The sequence below is a fragment of the Callorhinus ursinus genome, unplaced genomic scaffold, assembly GCF_003265705.2.
Source record: "Callorhinus ursinus isolate GAN/ISIS: 27379988/994484 unplaced genomic scaffold, GSC_fseal_2.0 scaffold16, whole genome shotgun sequence".
Lineage (NCBI taxonomy): Eukaryota > Metazoa > Chordata > Mammalia > Carnivora > Otariidae > Callorhinus > Callorhinus ursinus.
In genome coordinates, this window is record NW_027397078.1 from 33,633,431 (window position 1) to 33,656,985 (window position 23,555).

The following is a 23,555-nucleotide window of genomic DNA, read 5'->3' on the forward strand; positions in this document are numbered from 1 at the left end:
AAAAATCTAGCCCGTAGTAAAGTAACACTATTTTTTTCTAAGAGGCTACCAAATTCACTGTTACCAGGCAGGTGGGAAGTGTGGGAGGGAGTAAGAAATCATTGTTAGCAAGTGTAAATTAAGGGCTAATGAAATAATTTTGAGCTCGGCACATGGTTCCATTTTGAATCTCATCTGCAAAACCAAGGACACACTGTCAGATAAGCTATATTCTTTGGTATTCTTGTGAGCTCCCGTGCCCCGCTGTGAACTCTGATCTAGATTCCCCGATGTGGCTAACTCAGCCACAGTCCGAAAGCAGAGTGTCCCGGGAAAGACACGACCATTAGAGGCGGACAGAACCCAGACTTACGGATTGAAATGCTCAGTACAAGCCAAGGGAAAATCACCTGCTGATTGCTCTGCCTCACAAAAAGGCAGCAAGGAGTGAGCTGTGTTTTCAAGGCAGGATGGGCTTTCAGCCAGCTTTCCAACCCCGGGCCCCCGGGGATGCTGCCGAGTCAGGGTTGTCTCTTACCTGTGTTCTCCTCACAGGCAGCCTGCCACCCTGGGGCGTCCCCACGGCCGGATGTGGCCATTTCTCCTTTCTCGAAGCCACGGCTGAACTGGAGACAGACGCTGGAAGAGGCCCCAGGACTGGGGCCCTGGGGTTTGCTCTTGTTCCTGGTGCCCAGACCCGCAATCTTATGATCCGGAAACACTTTCTATGGCTGGTGCCGTGGTGGAGTGGACAGAGCTTGGATTTGGATAGCGCTGGGCTCAAAGCTAAATCCGGATTTGCCATGTGCTCGGGGGGTGCTACCTGGGCCACGTGACCTCGCATCTCCAGACCCAGTTTCCTACAACAACTATATGAGGTGGGGACTGTGAGTGTGCCCATTTTACAGATGGGATATGCCTGGAAATAAGGTCTCAGGAGCCCCAGAAGGCATAGAGCTAACCACCCGACAGGCACGGGTGGTTTATTTAAATACATATCGCTGTCATAGCACACACATGTGAAAACAATTATGTAGAATAGTAGTGCTTGATGAAAAAGTCTCCTAGACCTCCTCTCCCAACTGGAGGCGATCTCTTCTAACTATTCCTTGCTTGCGTTTCTCTGGAAGTACTTTCACGATCCAGACTCCCGGAGGTGAGGCATTTTGGCTACTGGCATGGGCAGTTTGGGTTTTCACCGGGAGGGGGAGGGAGCGCCATTGCATTTAGTGGGCCCAGGACGGGGTGAAGGGCCCCCTGCAGTGCACAGGAGAGTCTCGCACAATGAAGACACGTCCCCATTTCTTGGCCAATTTTTTAACGTCTTCTGGACATTTATGTAGATGAAAAATCTGCTTCTAGGGCCTGGCACCTAAAAAAAATAAGTCCGTCTTACATATAAATTCACACAGTATATTTTGCAGTGGTTTTAAGCAATGTGGATTTTTTTTTTTTTCAGGAGTGCAATTACTGTAGAAATCGAGGGAAGACTGCACTTTGTTTTGCTTGGAATTTAACCAAGTTGTTCACCATTTTGGTGACATCACGACACTGAAGGCAAGGCCACTCTTGGAATTCAAATGCCCAGTAGAACACATCTCAGTCAGTTGGCCTCTTAGTAGTTATATTGATCTGTTCTTTAATTTGGATTTCATTTGTGGCAAGCCAAAGGGGCATCCTAAAGGTTTGTTTATAAATGACTTAGATCTGATAAGTCGCAACAGTGGCTCTAGTCTTGGTAATATGCTTAATTCTCTCTTCACCAACTTCAGATAATGTCTACTGGCTCCTTGACATGTAAGATGAAGATTTATGTCCCTTACATCATCCCTCCTCTCAAAGCTTTATTTCTTCTTCCATCAGACTTTGACAGTATCTTCTGACCCCCGCTTGAGCACCTGGGAGCATTAGTGGTGGTGTTCTTTCGTTCATATCTTTCATGTTCCACTTTGTGTCGGCTGTGCATTTGTTGGTATAGTCAAACATGTCAAGGTTTGCTAACATTTTCATTTAGTTCTGCAAACAGAGCTCGGTGTCTTGTTTTGTCCGTAAGGTGACTGTAAAGTTGAAGACCAACTCGTGGACTTCCCACTGGTTCGAGAAAGCAGCCACCTTTCTGAGGAACAGGAGAGAGGGTGGTACAGTATAGAAATTGTGCCTGATGGGGCGCCTGGGTGGCTCAGTTGGTTACGCGTCTGCCTCTGGCTCAGGTCATGATCCCAGGGTCCTGGGATCCTCCCCACTCATGCTCTCCCTTTTTCTCAAATAAATAAATAAAATCTTTTTAAAAACTTAGAAATTGTGCCTGAAGTGTCAGGAAAGTAACTCCAGTAAGCAAGAAGCAGAGAGATTTTAAGAGTCAAACATCAAGCCAAGATTCTGCCCAAAAGGAGATTTTTTGCCCTGGAGACAAGACTCATAAGTAATTATGAAACAGAAAGGAGTGTTTATAATTAAATACCCCCCCCAAAAATTGGAGCAGACAAATTATGTCCTTACATTTTATAATGAATTTGTACTCCTTGATGAGGCATTGAGTGTAAGATCTCAAATTGTATAAAATCAGTTGGAAATATGATTTCATTTATAGTTTAAATAATTAGGAGACCCTCTGTACTGTCGAGTAAGGTACAATTATGTATTTTGTCCTGATTATAAAAGTAATTCTTGGGGCGCCTGGGTGGCTCAGTCGTTAAGCCTCTGCCTTCAGCTCAGGTCATGATCCCAGGGTCCTGAGATCAAGCTCCACATCGGGCTCCCTGCTCAGCGGGGAGCCTGCTTCTCCCTCTCCCTCTCCCCCTGCTTGTGTTCCCTCTCTCACTGTGTCTCTCTCTGTCAAATAAATAAAATCTTTAAAAAAAAAAAGTAATTATTGCTCGCTGTAGAAGTTTGGGAAAACACAAAAGGGTATAAAAATAAAACTAAAAACTCCACTAATCCCAGGGATAAACCCTGTTAATATTTTGATATATGTTAATATATTGATACATTAATAAGGGTGGGACCTCGGCTATAACAAATAAGCCCCCAAATACATAATGGCTCAAACATAACAGCAGTTTATTTTTGGCTCCTGTGAGTGCCCAAGTCAGCTCCAGGCTGTCAGTGGGGCAGGGAGGAGGGAGCCTCTGCTCCACAAAGCCATTCAGTTACCCAGGCTGACAGAGGCAATTCCAGCTTCAACATGGGTTTTCCAAAGGCACCCGGGTGTCAACATCACATTCCAGCTGAGAGAAGAGGAGAGCAAGTACAAGCATTCATGTTGGAGGTTTTATGGGTAAGGCCTGGGAGTGGTGGACGTTACTTCTGACCTCATTGGCTAGAACTCAATCACGTAGCCCCACCTAACTGCTAAGAAGTCTGGGAAATGTAGTCCAGCTGTGTGGGCGGATAGATGATATGTTTGGTGAATAAGTAGTAGTCTCTACCAGTGCATTTTCTTTTCTATTTTATTTTTTAAAAGATTATTTACTGGGGCGCCTGGGTGGCTCAGATGGCTAAGCATCTGCCTTTGGCTCAGGTCATGATCTCGGGGTCCTGGGATCTAGCCGAATGGGGCTCCCTGCTCAGTGGAGAGTCGGCTTCTCCCTCTCCCCCTGCTCGTGCTCACTCTTTCTGTCTGTCTCAAATGAATATTTTTTTAAAGATTTTATTTATTTATTTGACAGAGAGACAGCGAGAGAGGGAACACAAGCAGGGGGAGTGGGAGAGGGAGAAGCAGACTTCCTACTGAGCAGGGAGCCAGATGCGAGGCTCGATCCCAGGACCCTGGGATCATGACCTGAGCCGAAGGCAGACATTCAACGACTGAGCCACCCAGGCGCCCCAAATAAAATCTTTAAAAGAAAGATTTATTATTTTTTATTTTTTAAAAAGATTTTATTTATTTATTTGACACAGAGAGAGAGCACAAGCAAGAAGAGCGGCAGGCAGAGGGAGAGGGAGAAGCGGGCTCCCCCTCTGAGCAGGGAGCCTGATGTGGAACTCTATCCTAGGACCCTGGGATCATGACCTGAGCTGAAGGCAGTTGCTCAACTGACTGAGCCACCCAGGTGCCCCTATTTATTTATTTCTGAGAGAGAGAGAAGGGGCAGAGGGAGAGAATCATCAAGCGGACTCTGCACTGAGCTTGGAGCCCAGCACAGGGCTCAACCCCATGACTCACGAAATCACGACCTGAGCTGAAACCCAGTCGGTCGCTCAACCAACTGAGCCACCCAGGCGCCCCGTCTAATAGTGCATTTTCTTTCAGTCTTCTAAAATACATATATGTGCATATGAACATGACTAGGATTATATTGTACATGTAGCTTTTTATTCTGCTTAAAAACAACAACAACAACAAAATATCCGAGCTTTTTCCCACATAAGTCTTTGCAAACAAGGCTGTGTGATGTGTGATCATACAGATCAGGGTTTCTCAACCTCAGCACTATTGACATTTGGGGCTGGATGGTTCTTTATTTTTTTAATTGTATTTATTTATTTGACAGACAGAGACACAGCGAGAGAGGGAACACAAGCAGGGGGAGTGGGAGAGGGAGGTGCAGGCTTCCCGCGGAGCAGGGAGCCCGATGCGGGGCTCGATCCCAGGACTCTGGGATCATGATGGGAGCCGAAGGCAGACGCTTAACCGACTGAGCCACCCAGGTGTCGCTGGATGGTTCTTTATTGTGGTGGAGGTTGTCCTGTGCTTTGTACGATGTTCAGCAGCGTCCCTGACCTTCAGCAACCAGAAACCAGGGAGACCCCCTCCCCAGACGTGACAACTAAAACTGTCTCCAGGGATTGCCAGATGTCTCCTGAGGGAGGAAAATCATCCACGGCGGAGAGTCACTAGACTAGATCAACAATAATTTATGTAACTACTCCCCTTTTATTGAATAGGTGTTGCTCCCTTTCTTGGTTTATGTTTCCTCTCACATCTTGCTCTGAGATAAACATCTTTTTACATTAATTTTGACTGAAACAGTCATTATTTACTTAGGAGAAAGTCCCAGAAGCGGGATTATTAGGTCAGAGGCTATGAATATTTTTGTCTCTTGATAGATACTGCCAAATAGCTTTCCAGAAAGGCTCTACCAATTTACTTGCCCACCTGCAAAGTTGTCTTGTTTTTAAAATTTTTTTTAAAGATCTTATTTTTAACTCACCTCTACACCCAACGGGAGGCTTGAACTTACAACCCCCGAGATCGAGTCACGTGCTTTACTGACTGAGCCAGCCAGGCGCCCCAAATCTTGCTTTATTTTTTTAAAGGTTTTAGTTACTTGAGAAAATTGATTTATTATTTTAAAATAGCATTTGAGTAATAATCAAATATGCTTATTAGCCATTTTCTGTACCCTGTCTGTAGTAGCCTTGCTAATTTCCCAACTGCTGGGTTTTTTTTTTTTTTTCCTTCTTCTTCGTAAGGGTGTTAGGGACAATCACTTGTTGAAATAAGTCTGTGACATTTCCAAAGCGAGTAAAAATTTCTATTAAAATGTGGCTTTCCTTGGACATTGTGTACACAATTGCTATAACTTGGTTTTTATCATAGCATCCCAATGTGGCTCGCTCTAATATTTGGACAGCTGGTATTTCTTTTCTTTGGTTAAAAAAAAAAAAAAAACAACCCAAGACTTCTAGGGAATGACCGAAAGTGGACCAAAGGGTTTACTTTCATCTCAGTGCACAAAACCTTAGAATTTTTGGTCTCAGAGTGGTGGAGTAAGGTCATAGCTTGCCAAAATGATTTCAGAGTGTCATGCCCGAGTCTCATTCTGTTGCTTTCACTGTCTCCTAGGAGTCTCCCAAGACGCAGGAACCAACGAAACCCAAGGTTCTTCTCTAAACCAGGACTTAGAATGAATTCCTTTTTGCCCTCCTTCACTTCCACCTTTGTCTCGGGCCTTTGCAGGCCATCTCCGTCCCTGTCATCTGCAGTTGGATTCTTACATCTACGCGATGACTTTCCTGTCACAGGGGGACAAAAAGTTAGACCTATGAGCTCCCTGTTTTATTAGTGTGTAAAGATTGGTTAGGACTAACTCTTCCCCCCTGGGATTGTGAAAATGAGCCCTTGATCCGCTTGGCACAGATCTCTGCCTTTTTATGCAAAATATTATTAGGTTTTCTAGAGCTCTGCCTTGATGAAATCTTTCCTAATCCAATAAATTTCAATAGATGAAATGTTTGCTCCCTCTACCCTTTCTCAATCCTAAAGGTTCTCTCTTTGCGGTTAAATGTCCCTTAAGTGTACTATCTACAGTTACGGTTTATGTGACCCTTTGTTCAAGTAAATACGATGTATTTTCAAAACGACGAAGCACAACATAAACTGTGTGTGTGTGGTGGGGGGAAATATCGGGTTCACAAGTGTCTCCAAAAGTATGCGCTGTAGAAAAATGGCTAAGGGTCTCAGAGCTTTTCTAACACCTTTGGAGACAGGAAAATTACTCGCTAAGGAGACAGAAGGAATTTAAGCCCCCGACACTGTTAAACCATTAATTCACTTCCAGGCTCCCGTGCAAGGCCTGAGCGGTGGGAGAAGCGGGGACTGGGTAGAATCTGCAAAGTCTCCCAGAGCCTGACAGGGGTGGCCTTCCAGGGATCAAGATGGCCGATTAAGGGCACCACGAAATCTCTCACCACCGCAGACTGGAGGGTGCCGCCGGTGCCTTTCCACATCATTGTTACCCGCCAAGTAGCTCAAGTCAGTGCTGGCCGCCTTGCATGCACACTGGAATCACCTGGGGAGCTTTTGCGGCCGGATGCCTCGGTCCCGCCCGCAGAGGCCCAGATGCAATCAGGTTTTCAAAGCTCCCCAGCTGGTTCTAATGTGCAAACAGGGCTGAGCCCCACTGAATTAAATAATCACCCGCAGCTCATACATGAACATAAGGTTCCAGGAGTGTGGATGGGGGCAATTGCCGATCACCGGCTGTCCTTGGTTCGTTGTCCCGGGCCTCAGTTTCTTCATCTGCACAATGGGTGAAGACTGGGACCGCAAAGCCCCCTCCAGCTGTGTAACAGTTCGTTTCTGGGACGCGGATCCGCGCCCCCCCAGGCTCCCCCCCCGACTCCCCGGCTTCTCGAGTTCCCGCGCCCCTCGGCGCCCGCTTGGGGTGGGGGCAGTGTCCCAGAGGAAGCCGCGAGCAGTGCCGGCCACCCTGGCGCGCCCGCTGCCGGGGTCGGGCTCTCGCTGCGGGCGCACAAAGCCCCCGGCGCTGACGTCAGGGCCCCTCTCGGCGCGGCCGGCCCCCAGTGCAGGCGGAGCCGCGCCGCGCTCCCACCCCGGCCCCGGAGCCAGGAGCGAGCCGCCAGCCGCCAGCCGCCAGCCCAGCAGCGCAGCCCGCCCGGAGCCCGGCCGGCGCACGTGCCCGCCAGCCCTGCAAACTTGTACCACCGGCTCTGCCCGTCCCCGGGGAGCCCGAGCGCCCGGAGCCCGCGCCGCTCCCGCCCGTCTCCAGCCATGGGTAAGCGAGCGCGTGGGCCCCGCGCCCCCGCCCCACCCCCGCTCAGGTGGGGCTCCCCGGGCACCTTCGCGCCCGGAGGCCGGAGGTGGGAGGGGCGCGGCGCAGGTGTCCCGAACGCCCAGGTGCGCGTCCCTGCCCCGCGGCGGGGACGTCCCCGTCTCGGCTGCGCTCTGGCCGCCCCCCCCCACCCCCGGCGTGCGGCCCGCGGGAGGGCAAGAGCCGGTGTCCCGGGAGGGGGTGCGGAGCGAGCAGACGGGGCGTCCCGGGCGGCTCTATTTTAAGGGTTGGTAGAGAGGAGTCTCTTGCTCATTTCCCGGAACGCTCTCCTGTCGCCCGAGCTCTCAGCTCCCAGTCCGGTCCTGTCCCACCCTGCCGTAGTCTTCTTGCCCTTCAACCCAACACGAAACAATCGCCCGGTTCCCCAAGGCTGGGGTCTTCCGAGAGCTCATCTGGGAACCATGACCCTTGATACCAGGAAGGGGGGGAGGGGAGAGGGACAGGCTGGGTCAGAGGGTGAGTCTCTTTTCTTTGTCCCCCGTTCCAACTATCAAAATGCGGACCTGGGCGCAGGTGGACACGGTTTGCCAAGCGGATTCGAGTGCAGCTGGGGGGATCGACTAGTGACGGTGAAAGCCCAGTTCTGGAGACTGAAAATCTCCAACCTGGCCCGGGGCGAATGTTAGGCGGCTGTGGGAGTCTTTCCGTCCCCTCCTAACACCCCGAAATGCTGCCGTCAGCAGCATGTCGTTAAATGGGGACTCCATCGGAAGGGAAACTCGGGAATGCTGTGGAAAACGACCTAATTCCGCCGCACCCCGGGAAATGTCTGAGGGCTGTGATTGGGAAAGGGCTTCTCTCCCTGCTCTGTTATCCTTCCCTGCAGCCAGACTGCGGCCACAAGCGCCACAAAAGCCACAGACTGAGGAGCCACGCCGAAGCATTCCTAATGAGGAGCGCCGTGGGTTTAACCGTTGCGGGTTAATGGTCGGGGCTTGGGAATCCCTGCCCGTCCCCCATCCCCACCCGTGTCCTCTTACCCAGTCTGCATCCCTCTGCTATTGAGAGAGCGAGCGAGCGAGAGCGAGCGCTAGAGCGCGCGCGCGCGCGCGCGCGCGCGCGAGTGTGTGTGTGTGTGTGTAAGTGAGGGGGTGTAATTTTGTGCCGATTGTAATTTTGGTCAGGGACCGTAGGGAGAGCTTATTATTTAGAATTTAAAGGGAAGAGCAAAGAATTGTATAGTTGAATCTTTTTTAATTGACTAGGTGGTCAAAATATGGAAGGAAACAAGGCTCCCGAATCCAACAAGAAAATTTCTTACCAAAAAGTTAAGGGAGAGCTAGGATAAAATTCTTCTAGAAAGGGCAGAATGGAGTGACCTGTAACTCTGGTTCCTACTTCTCTTAATGCCCCCACGTGAGTAGTCCCATCACTCAATGTTCCCTTTTATTTTAGTTATTTTTTTAAAAAAAATTTTTTAAAGTAATCTCTACACCCAAGGTGGGGCTCGAACTCACAACCTGGAGATCGAGAGTCCCCTGCTCCACCAACTGAGCCAGCCAGGTGACCCTCAGGCCTCCCCCCGCCCCTTTTAATGCTTCCCTTTAAATGAGGGTCATACACAAAAATCAGATGGCTGCTGCTGAGCCTGGAACTATTTTGGCAATGCTTGGCGCAGAGATGTTGAAGTTAGAGAAGTCCAGTGCTGAGGGAAGCATTAACTGGTTTTCCTGAAATAAAGTTACTTCTGGTTCATTAACGCTAGGTGTTAGAATTTGTACTAGTTCGAAGTGGAGCATCCAGCTACCACCTGGGGAACCTTCTTGAGCATGCCTTTCACAGGACCCTGGGCTTCATTGGGGGCAGGCTTTAGTGTTTAAATAGGTGTGGAGGTTAGATGGCAGTTCTCATGAGGCAAATGCCCAAACCAGAGGCCTGGTCTCAAGGAAGTACTTTGTGTCTGGGACAATTGTTGGTTCTACACTTCAGTTGCCAATTTATGTTAATTTGTGCATACCTCACTGGTTCTGGCAGTATCCTTGGTTTCAGTTTTTAGTTTTTACATTAAAAAAAAAAGGGGGCCCTCATGCCAAAAGGAAACATAGTGATTTCCTTTGGTAGATTCTTAGTAAATACACCACAAGGCCATGAACTGGTTTTATTTTTCCAGATGTATTTAATTACCCAACATAACCTTATGAATGTTTTAATGGAAATGATTTAATGTTGGGAAAATTCTCGCCATTGGTGCATTGAGTTGGGACTTGAGTTCTTACGCAAATCACTTCCTTAACCCAGTATTAGTTCATTTACTGGTAAAATGGGTGAGGTTTATGGAAATAAAAGCCCCTTTGGACTCAAATTGTAAGGTATTCAACATCTTTAAGTTGAAAAAATACTGAGCAGGAGTGGTGCCTGAAGTTTTATCTCTCAGTGTATCTTAAAACCTGTTCTTGTTGAAGGAGTTGTGGGTTTTTTAGGGCTTTGTTGAGATATAATTTACAAACCACACAATTTGCACATTTGAGCGCACAGAGTTCGTGATTTTGTGTGTATTCCAAGTTGTGCGGCCACCACCATTAACGCTGTCATGACCCTAAAAGGAAACCCTGTGCCCCTTGGAAGTCACTCCCCATCCCACCCCCGTCTCCCCTGGCGACCGCTAATCTACTTTCTGTGTCTAGGGATTTGCCTATTCTGGACCGTTCATGTAAATGCAACGAGCCAATTGATGTTTGAAGTGTGTTTGACTAGTCAGTAACTTTGGTGGTTTTGCCCAATGGGAAGATGTTGATGTTTTGTTCGTACGCAGTACATCACCTAAGTGAACGCGTCGAAACGAATTACTTCACTGGCTGAAGGGTTCCACGTTTGGCCAGTGTCCACCTGTGTGCATGTGCACACACATTCCCAGTTTTACTCTGGTTTTCTCTGTTGGGAACTCATGTTGCCTAACAGAATTGTTTTTTTAAGTAATCTCTGTGCGCAAGGTGGGGCTCAAACTCCGGACCCTGAGATCAAGAGTTCCACGCTCTAGGGACTGAGCCAGCCAGGCGCCCCCAGAATCGTTACTGTGTTACCTGATTCACAGGCCTGAAGACCTTAGCAACTACTCGGATTCAGTGTAATAAGCTCTGATAAAGGCATTTGTGGAATATCCACCCTGCTTTGACATGCCTCATGTATCCAGAGAGAACCGCTGATTTTGTTTCATTAGTTGCCTATCGTTTTTAAGTGCAAATTCTGTGTGAAATGACCGGAGACCGCAAAATAACTAATTGTTTTCATCCACTCTGTGGCAAGGAAATTTTTTATGAGGATTATGAATTTAAACGGTCATTTCACAAAAGAGCAGTACAAACAACTGGCTCGGAGCAGTTTTTCTTTAACTGTAACGTGCATACGAACCCTCTTTGATTTTGTTTAAAAAAGCAGTTTTTCACTCAGTGGGCCTGGATGGGAGCGGGGTTTCTGCGGGTCTGGCAAGCTCCCTGGTGGTGCTGGTGCTGTGGGTCCCCAGGGTGAGGAAACTGAGGAAAAGCAGGGCAAGCCAGAGGCGGTGTGTCTGCCCCAGCAACCCCACCAGCTTGCTCTGTGGTCTTAGCTAAATCATTTTCTCTTCTTGATCTCCCTTTACTACAGAATACAAGGATTTGACGAAGTTATTTCTTTAGGCTCTTACAGATCTAAAGGGGTATAATTTAGAAAAAAAGGAAAGGAGAGGGTAATGTGATGCTTGGAAAATATGAGAAAACCGCTCCCTAATTGTTTAAACACCATTGGTTTCCGTGAAGCCAGCGTTTGTAGTCGGGCTGAATGCTGGCATCTTGACGTGCCCGCCAGTGGGCATAGTGGCCCTGCTCCGGGGAACATGGTGGAGGAAGCTGTGCGCGGTGCTTCCAGCTTTGGCTTCCCCTGCCCTCTCCCTCTGAGAGCTGGCGGCTCCGGAGAACTTTGCTCTCCCCACACACCGGGCCCAGATCACCTTCCGAGGCAAGGCTCAGAAGGAAGCCCCCTGAGGAACCAGACAGGCACACCTACGTGTCTGGTCCGGGAGGTTTGCTCAGAAATTCAGATGCAACTGCAGACAAAGGAGTGGTCTGATGAATAGCTGGGCAGGAAGTATTTCCAGAATGCGCTAGCCTCCCTCGCTGTGAGTGTGAAGATCTTACATCGGGCCCACCCTCAGGTCTTGGAGAGAGCTCCCTTTAAGTCTCTGGAGGCAAACTGAAATTTTAAGTAACCCTCACAGTCCAGTAGCGCAGAGTTATGTTTGTGACCAACAGGAAATAATTAATTAGTAGATTTTTGCTCCAGCAAAAGCTGTTGCCCAAACCACTTGACCCCTGCAAGGGTTTTAGAGCCGATCCTTAGCTGCTGCCCCCAGGGTCAGGCAGTTAGATGGTTTATTGAAAATGCCAAAGTGGTGAATCATCAAAAGTGCCACATGTGTGTCTTAAACATTCAATTAACTCTAAACATTAATTTGCCAGTATTTTGTTGTAGAGTTGAGGCCTTTGCTTTCAGTGTGAGCCCTGGTTGGGATTCCCTGAAGTCTCGCTCGGCATGTCAATCACAGCCCAAATTCACTGGCTTCTGATTTTCAGTTTCAGATTCTTCTAAAGTAAAATGAGAGCTTACGGGCATCGGGAGCCAGTCTCTGTGCAGAATGCTCTTCTATCATCCACCCCACTCCCCTGAAACCTCTACAATTGTCCTGTCCATGGTTTTAGGCAACTATTTTTCCAAGTGACTCATTTTTAAGACTTGCCAAAGCAATGAGCTTGGGTTTCGAAGAAATAAAAGCTCTTTCTTTTGCACACGTTTTCTTAGTCTGTGTAGTATGGAATTAAATTTCATAATTACAGTAACAAATACAACTGACATAAATAGGTTGGGGAGCAAACATGACTGACTCTTAGGTACACAATTCAGCTCATGGCAGAAAGCGTACATAGATGTCCTGCAGAATAACCTCGAAGCCAAGTTCTGTGGACAGTGGTCAATATGGCTTACAAAAGGAGTAGAGAATAATGGAGTAATTGGGTGGGTCTGTGGGGTAGACGCTTTGTTAAGGTCTATCTACGTTATAAAAGTACAGATTACAAGGTATGTAAAATTATATTTATGTATTACAAAACTGTGATAAACCACCGTGAATGAAATAGGGCGAATGACTTTAAGTACTGTTCCTTAATAACATGAATACTTTCAGCACAGATTTGCACAGAATAACAGAATTCAGAGCTTGAAGATGCTTCAGAAGTAATTTGATGGCTGGAGGTAGACAGACACAAAAGCAATTTACAGAGCAGTTGTTTTGCCTTTAGCTTTTTTTTTCTTTTGATGTATTAAAATATTTTCCTGTCCTTGGTGAAAAGTACTTCCCTCTTGTCGGATTTTTGAAGTTGAGGGCAGCTTGGAGTGAAACACCGTTGCCGGGAAATTCCTCCTTGCGGCCAGGACTGTAAGGGTCACTCGGTCGGAGTGTTTCCGTGCTCCTCCGCGGTTGGGTTCAGCACGCGCCGCTGCGAGGCCCTGCGACTCTGGATCCCGGGGTCGTGAGTTCTAGTTCGAGCCTTGCCTTAGGTGTAGCGATAACTTAAAAAAAAAAAAAAAAAAATTAAACCCCCACACTGCGTTCTGTCCTCAGATCAGCACAGCTGCCTCAGAGAGACCAATGAAGAATTGTAATAGAAGTAATTATAGCTCCTGTAGAATAATTTCCTCTGCCCAAGGAAAATGAGGTGGGGGGGGCATTGGTGTTGGTATTTCAGAGTGGGGTTCCCTGGGGAGACAGTTACCCTTGATGCAAGACTTGAAGGATGAGCAGGAGGACAGGGGTGGCAGTGGCCGGGAGCGGCTGTACCCAGGCCCTGGGTACAGATGTGCAGGAGTGGGCAGTGGGGGAGGCTGCGGGATGCGGGGCCGTGGAGGTGGGCATGGCCTGGATGTGGGGGTGCTGAGGCCTGCGGCGGGGCCGGGCCGCAGGTAAGAGCTGCAAAGAACTTCATGTTACCCTCTTGCCTGGGGAGAATTGCCAAGGGATTTCAAGCAGGGAAGTGATGGATGGAACTGCCAATCGGAGGACATAAAAGAAACCACCGAGACAGAGAATCGTTAGTGTCTAATTGTAAAATTCCAAATGGAAGTCTAGAAGGAGTTCGGAGAAGGGTGAGATCTTGTAGCTTATCTGAAGCTTCTGGTGGAGACTTGGATTTGAGGTGTTTTGAGAAGAGTGGAAAGGCTTAGTTAGGGTGCCTGGAAGAGAGGTGGGAGTGAGCAGAGGTCCTGGCGGAATCCTGAAGAGACTGGTTGGGCCTGAGCAGAGAAGGGGGGGGTGGGGAACAGTAGGAAATAGGACGGGGGAGGGACGAGTTTTAATTACAAATAGACGTGAATCTTACAAAAAAGGTTTTTAATATTGTCTATTGCCTCCTCCCTTTCAAAGGATAAAGTGGAGAAGGAAGGAAGCGTGAGCCTTTCTGGGTTGGAAAAGGCCATGTTTGGTGTGACTCCAGAGGGGGTGGGCATTGAAATGGAACCTGGTCTTGTCTATTTGTTTATTTGATGAGTAATCTTAAAAGTGGCACTTTTCTTCCTTAAATATTTGAAACATTTTGCCAGTGAAGTGATCCGGGTCTGGAGTTTTCTTTGTAGAAATATTTAAAGTTCTATTTTTTTTTTTTCCACAGAGACAGTACTATTCAAATTTACTCTTTCTCTTTGTTTCATTTTTGCCGAGTTGTGTTTTTAAAGGACTTTCCATTTTGTCTAAGTTATCAACTTTATGGACGTAAAGTTGTTCATAATATTCTTGTATTAACTGTTTAATCCTGTCGTCTGCAGGCTCTGTAGTGATAGTCCCCTATTAATTCCTTGTGATGTAGGCAATTTGTATTCTCTTGTTCTCGATCAATCTTGGGCAATTATTTTAAAATTTATCTTGAAAGGTTAATGCTTACATTTGATGATTACATCTGCTGGATGAACTGACCACTTAATAAAAAAGGAGTACATTTTCTAGTAATCAGAAGATAGGATTTTAATGTCTAGGAATAAAAACTGCTTACTTTGTTAGAAAACAAAATCTGCCAAAGGAAAAGTTGTTTAAACCCGATCTTTTGCATTTTATTCTTAATGGCTGTGTATAACTCAGTATATTTGAACTCGGTGTGACAAGATGTACTGTAAAGGATGTTGAGTTAGAGTTACTGCGTAGTATTTGGTTGCCTGTTTGTTTTCTGTAGGACTGTTAAATTCTACTTTCTTCTCGGACAGCTGGAGACAGATACTGAAGTAAAAGAAGGTTTGTTTTTTTCCTTTCCTTTCCTTCCCTTTCTTTTTTTTAATTAAATATTTTATTTTTAAGTAATCTCTAGAACCAATGTGGGGCTCAAACTCACAACCCGGACATCAAGAGTCACATGCTGTACCATCTGAGCCTCCAGGCGCCCCTCCTTCCCTCTTGAGCGAGTTTTCTCAGCCTCAGCACTATTGACATTTTGGGCTGGATCATTCTTTGTCATGAGGGGCTGTTCTGTGCATTGGGGGATATTTAGTAGCATCCCTGGTTTCCACCCACTACGTGCGAGTAACACTCTCCTAGTTGTGACAACCAGAAATGTCTCCAGACGGGGCCATATAACAATCGTTGAGGGCCAAAAACCGCCCATGTTGAGAACCCCTGCTTTAGAGTAAGAGGGACTGAAAACCTTTTGTGCTTCACAGTATTCTAAAAATCTCAGTAGGGGCATCATTGAGGTCTTACTTGAGCACATTTGCTGAATAGGAAGATCTCTGGGTAAAAGGGTGTTTGCCTTCCAAAAGGGATGCTTGATATTTCTAGCTGAAGGAAGTTGGTTTTTTTTTTTTTTTTTTTTTTAACCTGTCTTTCAAGATCATCAGAGAATTTGTAGATACAATGGGGGCCCTTGCAGACCACCTAGTTCACTCTTTCTTTGGAGTAAAAGGGTAACTAAACAATCTCGTTAATGAGACCAGACCCCCTTGGGAATAGAGCGTGCCCGGCTTTCCTTGGTAACTTGTTCTGCTGTTCAGTGCACGCAGCTCTGAAAGGCCTGAAATCTATATGAAATTGGCCTTGCTTAACTAAAATCGCTTTCATCATCTTTTGTGCTCTTCATTAAGTAGAAAGACATCAAGGATCTAGTCCCATTTTTTTTTAATATCCTTAATTACCTTGATGGCCTTTCCATATTTAGAATTCATCTCCTTAGCTTATCATCAAATCTACCCGGATTAAGCCTTTAAGGCAACCTTCCCGCACGTTCCATTCTGTTCTGTTCTGTCCTTGGGGACCTGTAGTCATGACTTCATTACATTTTTTCTTGGGTTTGAGAGATGCAGGAGTTGCAGGAGGAAGGACTGATGTCCCCCTTGTTGCTCACAGAGATCCTTTCCCACAGCCGGAGATCTCCCCGCACCCCCTCCGTGCCCCCCTCCTTCGGTGTCCCCCCCCCTCCCCGCCCCCAACCCCACCGGATACCTTAAATTGGCCTGTTCAGAGAGGTTTGAGCACACTTGGAAACTAGTTCTGGTGTAAAAAGCACGAAAAGTTTGGAAGTGACGGTTAGAAGGAGCCTAGGAAATTGGCTGTTCTGTATGTGCGTCGGGTCCCTGTGTTAGGTTCGGGAATGTGATGTTTCACAACTCCCTGAAAAGAATGTTTAAACGGAGGGTTTTAAAATGGCAGCTTGAATTCAGGCATCTGTTCTTCACACAAGGAGCAAAGAATGGAGATGTAATTAGCAAAGAAATTCAAACCCTTAAGATAACTTTATTGGATGCAGCACTTTATTTTATATTTTCCTTTTAGTTTTCTCATGTGGCATATTCTGACAGTTTCCATGGTAAGTGAAACAGAATTCAGAACATTAAAGAGATGAATTTCCATTTCATGAGTTATTACCGTTTTGCCAAGCCAATGTCCTGGATTACCAAAAACTGGTTTGAACTCTATTATATAATGGTACCGTCACAAATACTTTTAGATGTTTTGTTAAGAGGCACGGATATTATAAAAATCACTTAAAAATTTGCTCTTGAAGTATAATATATACACAGGAAGTGGGCAAACCGTTTAAGCATACAGCTTAGTAAGTTTTTACCAATTTAGCCAGTACGTAGATTAAGAAGCGAAACATTACCAGCGCTGCAGAAATTCCCCACAAGCTCCCTTGGAGGCACCCTGACCAAGGGTAATCACTCCTAATTTCTGCCAACATAGTTTTGCCTGTTTTTCCACTTTATAGAAATGGAACCATACAGGATAAACCCTTAGGTCTGATCACCACTAATAACATTATTTTAAAATTTGGTGATGTTTTCTGTCTGAAAAATACACCTGCTTCTAAATCACTATGGTTAAAAGCACTTATTAAATGCCTTCATATGTAGAGGTGTTCTAGGGAGTCCATGAACCACTGATTCCTACCCTCTATTTCTTTTTTTAAGATTTTATTTATTTATATGACAGAGAGATAGCGCAAGTAGGCAGAGCGGCAGGCAGAGGGAGAGGGAGAAGCAGACTCCCCGCGGAGCCGGGAGCCCGACGCGGGCCTCGATCCCAGGACCCCGGGATGATGACCTGAGCCGAAGGCAGACGCCTCACCGACTGAGCCACCCAGGCGCCCCTCCTGCCCTCTATTTTAAGTGGAAAACATTGACACAGCAGGTGTGAGAAGGGCTTTTGAAAATAATTGATGAGCAATGAGACAGGTACCGGAAAAACATGCATATGGCTGAAGAGATTACAGAGCTAAGGTAGCCTTAGCCCCGTTATGCCCCTGGGAAACGGAAAGTACGTGATGGCAGGGGTGTAAATAAAGGGGCAGTGGTAGACGTAGCACATTTATTCAGGATCTGAAAAAAGGATCAGTAGAACTATTTTATGGCTTCGAGCTGTAAGGATATAACAGATGTTGAGACCCCCCCTCCCAACTAGTTTCTGGAAGAAGATGGTGTTTTAAGAGTTTTCTGAATTAGGGGCACCTGGGTAGTGCAGTCGGTTGGCATCCAACTCCTGGTTTCGGCTCAGGTCATGATCTCGGGGATCGTGAGATCGAACCCTGCGTCGGGCTCCACGCTCAGTGTGGAGTCTGCTGAAGATTCTCTCTCCCTCTCCCCCTCATGCCCTCTTTCTCCCTCACTCTCTCTAAAATAAATAAATAAATCTTTAAAAGAAAATTGTCTGAATTAATAGTAGCTAGTGAACTGGCGGCTGGCTGTTCCCAGCACAAAGCAAGGTGGGCAAACGGCTGGAGGCCTGGGATGATTTCTGGTTTTCAACCTGACAAATTTTAGAAATAGATATAAAAATGTTTTTGCTTAAATGAACTTCCTGTGTTGTTTGGACTTAGACGAGTAATAAATAATCTACCTTCATTCCTTCAGTGAGGAGCTTTGTCCCCTTTTTGACTGGGGTAATGGTGTCGTCAGCAGAATGAATGCCTTGTCACCACACAGCGTGGTGTTATTGCTGCTTCCTGGGTACTGGTATCGATTCGCCCTGACGCCAACCATGCACGGACTCACGTTTCTCTGTATCTTCACCAGCGTTTGGTATCGTCAACAGTGGGATTTTTCAAAAATCTGATAGGTATGAAGTGGTATTTCATTGTTTTTTATATTGGAGGTCCCTAGACAGGTTGAAAGTTTTTGGTAGGTTATTGGCCACTTGAGTTTTCTCTTTCCATTCATATCCTTGTTTTTTCTTTTTTTATTTTAAGTAGGCTCCATGCCCAACATGGGGCTTGAACTCATGACCCTGAGATCAAGAGTCGTATGCTCTCCTGACCCGGCCAGCCAGACACCCCTATATCCTTGTTTTTTCTTTTTTCTTTCTTTCTTTTCTTTCTTGATTCTATTTATTTGAGAGAGGGAACACAAGCAGGGGGAGTGGGAGAGGGAGAAGCGGGCCTCCCGCCGAGCAGGGAGCCCGATGCGGGGCTCAATCCCAGGACCCTGGGACCATGACCCGAGCGGAAGGCAGACGCTTAATGACTGAGCCACCCAGGCGCCCCATCCTTGTTTTTTCTTACTGGTTTGTAGTGATTCTTTATACATTATGGATATACTAGTCCTTGGTTAAACGTGTCCTCCATGTCTTCTTCCTCTCTGTGGTTTATCTTTTAACTTTGTGGAATGTATCTTTTGTTGTACTGAATTTTTTTTGTTGTCATAAACCCTAATGGATCTTTTCCTTTATTTTATGATTTGCGCTCCGAATTTTTGCCTTATTTTAAAATTGTTCCTAAAAAGGAGGGGTGGGGCGCCCGGGTGGCTCAGTCAGTTAGGCGTCAGCCTTCAGCTCAGGTCATGATCCCAGGGTCCTGGGATCGAGCCCCACATCAGAGTCTTCGCTCAGCAGGGAGCCTGCTTCTCCCTTTCCCTCTGTCTACCACTCTGCCTACTTGTGCTCTCTGTCAAATAAGTAAAATCTTAAAATGAAATAAAATAAAATTGTTCTTATCTCCAAAGTCGTGAAGATGTTCTTCTGTTCTTCTGTATTTTCTTGTAAAGTTTTTTTAAAGGTGTGCTTTTCATTTTTCAGTCTTTATTCCATTGGGATTTTAGTTTTTTGGTATGAGATAGAAACCTATTTTTATTTTCTGTTTTCTATGCAGAAACCACCATGTACTTAATGGCTCGTCCTTTCTCCACTGGTTTTTATATAAAAACTTCTCTCACGTTTTCAATTTCCCTACTGTAAGTGTGTGTACCTCTCTGGACTCTATTCTGTTTCTTGGCCCTGTGTTTGCCATCTGTGTGCTAAGAGTACACTGTCTTGATTGTTGTAGATGTATAATAAGCCTGGGTATCTCCTAGGAGAATTTTTCTCCTCTTGCTCTTCTTTAAAAGTGCCTGAGACAGACTCAGTTTTTTGTTTTTTGTTTTGTTTTTCTTTTTGGTGTACTTTTGGAATCTGCTTCTCATGTTCCACAAACATCCCTGTTAGGATTCTGAGTGGGATTACAGTGAACTTACAGCATAATTTCTGTGATAGTGTATTTACCATGTCGAAACTTCCATTTGTATACATGCTACAGCTCTTCATACAATTAGATCTTCTTTTATATCGGCAATAATGTTTTTGTGCACCCTTAAAAAAAGATCTATTAAAGGTCCCTCCTAATTTTTGTGGCTTTTTTTTTTTTTTTTAAGGGAAACAGTAAATCAGTTGGTGTCAAATCTAATTCCATGGGATGTCATGGTTTCCTTCCACCGACCTGTGGCTTCTGAAAGTACAAGTAATATATACACTTGTTCAGATGAACATAGAGGCTGTAGGGGAAAGCGGGTTCTCAGTTATCACGTACCAGCCTGGTCATAAGAACACAAGTGAAGTGAGGTGTTTCTACTAAAATGGACCCTTGACATAATAAGATTGGATAAGAAAGCCCTTGATATGTTAAGATGTGGATTTCTTCTTCTTCTTTTTTTAAAGATTTTATTTATTTATTTGAGAGAGTGAGTGAGTGAGAGAGAGAGAGAGAGCACACAAGCCAGGGGGAGAGGCAGAGGGAGAAGCAGACTCCCCATTGAGCAGGGAGCCCAATGTGGGGCTCGATCCCAGGACCCTGGGACCACGACCTGAGCCAAAGGCGGACGTTTAACCCAACTGAGCCACCCAGGTGCCCCAGATGTGGATTTCTTCTTAAAGAAAAATATGACCCAGTTGGCTCCATTACAAAGACCAAGTTTATACTCAGGATGTAAATTCGTTGTTGAAAGAGAAGAAAAGCCAATTTTCCACTCATCTGTTACAGCGATGAAGCTCAGGTAATCCTAGAGTGGTTTAAACATTGCTTTTCTGGTAGAGTGTTACTTCCACATTTGGTGATCTTACTTGAGAAAAGGAACTTTTCATGGCCGACTCAAGATTACCTAGTTCCCCTAAGTAGTTTAATGGAAAACTTTTCCTGGAATATTTTCACATAGCTATTCACCCAGTGAAGAAGAGGCCAGCATTGGGTTGGCGCGCGAGCTTGATTTATTCCAGAAAGTGGTTTATTCAGCCGTCAAATGAGATTACATGTACGGCTGTTACCCATCACTTCACAGAAATATTCCTCCACAAGGCCTCAAACTTTTGTTTATTTATTTGGAGGCAACAGAAATCACAAATTTGAATTCTCGTAGGACGTTTTTGGAAATGCAATTTTTAATAGAGGGTTGTTACTCCCTTACTGTTGATGATGGCCAGAACAAAACTGGACTGTTGGACAGTTTCTACACACTGACTGCCATCCCTGGGCACCATCCCCCATCAATCAGTGCACACATATACCTGCATATATTTATTTTTGTTTTATTTTATTATTTAAAAAAATTTTTTTTTAAGATTTTATTTATTTGACAGAGAGAGACACAGCAAGAGAGGGAACACAAGCAGGGGGAGTGGGAGAGGGAGAAGCAGGCTTCCCGCGGAGCGGGGAGCCCGATGCGGGCCTCGATCCCAGGACCCTGGGATGTGGAAACTCTAGAATTTAAAATTGAAATCTAAATTTGGATGTGAAATTGTTTGTTATCCTAGTTTAGCGTTTAGGGATTCGAAAAAAAATGGGGGTATTTCTACTTTGTGAATGCGTTCCGATTTCCTCAGCCTAACATGACAAATGACATACCATTAAAAGGAAGAATCGAACTTCTGGTTCAAGTAACCATGACCTAGAGTGGGTTGCCGGTTAGAAAGCGCTACTTGGCTGGTGGCTTGAAGATGTTTGACTTGCTGCCTGGGCAGGCTCTTTCCTCAGTGCTCAGAGGGAGTGTTTGGAAAGCAAAGCTTCCCTCATTCAGCGACTGGTGAGCAGTGGAGGCCTCGGGATCTTTAAGAAGCGACAAGTTATGTTTTGTTCGAAGAGTTTGTCGCTTAGTCGGATGGTTCTGCTCTAGGGTCAGTTTTGCCCCCCAGGGGACAGTTGGCAATGTCTGGAGACGTTTTTGGTTACTACCCCCTAGGGGACAGAGGTGCTGCTGGCATCTGCTGGCATCTGCTGGGTGGAGGCCAGAGATACTGCGAAGCCTTCTGCCGGGCGCAGGGCCTGCCCCTCCCCAAACAGAGAATCATGTGGACCCCAGGGTGAAGGTGCCAAGGTGGGGACACAGACCCAGACTGAACTTTTGAAGTCCTGAAAGACACTCACTGCAAACCTTTAAAATGATAGTCTGTGGGAAGGTTTGGGTTTGGGGCTGAAATAGAGCAAGCAGGGACTGTAGACACCAAAGAAAGGGGCCCAGGCGCAGGAGTTGCCGGCTTCAGAAGGTGCCTTTCTGAAGGGGAGCCTGCAGGACAAGCCTCTGTGATGCAGACAGACCTAGGTCCTGGAAGTTACTAACTCCTGGTGCTGCTGCGGACGTAGTTGTTTAATTCAGTTGATGTCCAGTGAATTCATACCACAATCAAGGCTTTCTTCATGATGACAATAATGAGACAAATGATGACACGTCTGATATGAAATGCATCATAATTAATTTGATTCAGAAAATTCTTTTTACCGAGAGGTTTTATTTATTTATTACACCGGCCTCTTCCTAGCAAAAAAAAAGAGCATAGAACATTGAAGTGAACCAGTTATTTTTTTCATTCACCATTTAATTTCAAGCAATAAGCTGAACCTTTTTATTTTGTTCTAAGAGCTGCGGATGACCAGTACAAGGGTTGATTTAAGTATCTCATTTCCCTGACTTCTCCAATTCCTGGTGAAGGTCTTGGGTTGAGGCGCATGAAAGAGACAATATTGGACCATTCTGGCATCCAGTATGGCATGTTTATATGGTTCAGTCTGCTACAGCCCAGCTGTCCAACAAGCTAGAAGGAAGGTAGTGGCCTGAATATTCCCTCCCGAGGCCCATTTCCTGCCTGGTGCTGTGGGGGAGACAAAAGAAATCCCCATTCATTTCTTCCCTTCTTTCTTCTTTCATTTGTGAAACTTTGCAGATGGTGGCCATGGCCTCCTTCTGATTAGTCTTCAGAGGAGTCTGGCTTTAGGTTTCTCTGTCCCCAAACCTAGGGTTTCCCTCATAGATACTTAAGAAGAAAAGACTACTGCCCTTTGGCAGCTCCTTTGGTGAAGCATTCAACCATAGGGATGAATCATGCCCCAATTTATCTGCTCAGTAAATGTGGGTTTGTGTGTGCTACGTTCTCTTCAAGTGTGTGGTACCCCCTTGTGGGTAATAGGTAAGTACGACACGGGGGAAGCTGTGTCTAGTCGTCTGGTCGTGTTCAATGTGTTCGTTTGCTTAAATGTAATAAGTGCTTCTCAGTGGTTTAATATTGGCATTTAACAGTTACTGTAGTGAATCTTGGCAAGAAAAGTTTTTCCTCCATATTTCTAGTCGAACTTGGTAAAAACGGCCTTTCTAGGTAAGCGTCAAGTTTTTATGTCCATGCACTTTTTAATTATTCCTAAACGTATTTCTCTCTCTCTTCCTATGAATGTTCAAGTGGTGCATCTTTAACATCTTTGTGAGAAAAAGCCAATATAATTTCACTTACTGAGGCTTCTACACAGCTTATTTGAAAGTCTTGTTCTTTTGTGTTATTTCTATAAAGCTGCTAAACATTCATGAACATTACTTGAACTGAATAAGTTGCTCTTTGAGGATGACATTAAGAATGGTGAGACCCATCTTGGTTTCCTAGAATTGAGAGTTCATCCTCTTGCGAAACAGCAAGTAATCAGAACGCTGTTTATGATAGCACTTATCCTTATATTTGAAAGCAGGTGTTTATTCACAAAAGGCTTATCACACGGAAATCCTAGAGCCGGATGTTGGCCAGGCAAGAAAACGCTCCCTGGGCCACCACCCCCACCCGCAGTCCACTTGCCCCCACCCTCCCCGGGACGTCTGCCGTCCTGGCATACTGATATTGGAAATCTCTGTGATGAAAGGTTTGGCCTCTTGACCCCTCCGTGAGATTGAAGAGTGTTGATGGCTTCTCCAAGGAAGTAAATAAAGGGAGTGGAGAAGTTCAGGAAGGAAGAGACTGTGAAGGAAAGAAAGATTTATCCCACTGTAGATCGTCTGCCCAGGCAATCAAGAGTGGTGTGCGCTTCCTTTCCCCTGATGAGAGGTCTCTCTAATGCTACA

General features: G+C 45.9%; 1 protein-coding gene across 2 annotated transcripts in view; it reads left to right on the plus strand.

Moving 5' to 3' along the window:
* The first annotated feature begins 7,261 nt into the window (after nucleotides 1-7,261).
* The window catches only part of GPM6B (glycoprotein M6B), a 153,731-nt gene continuing 137,437 nt past the window's right edge, over nucleotides 7,262-23,555 (plus strand). For both annotated transcript variants that reach the window (XM_073902068.1, XM_073902071.1), the window contains exon 1: nucleotides 7,262-7,439. In XM_073902068.1, the coding sequence (XP_073758169.1) occupies nucleotides 7,436-7,439 (4 nt within the window). In that variant the 5' untranslated portion in view covers nucleotides 7,262-7,435. The remainder of the gene's footprint in view (nucleotides 7,440-23,555) is intronic.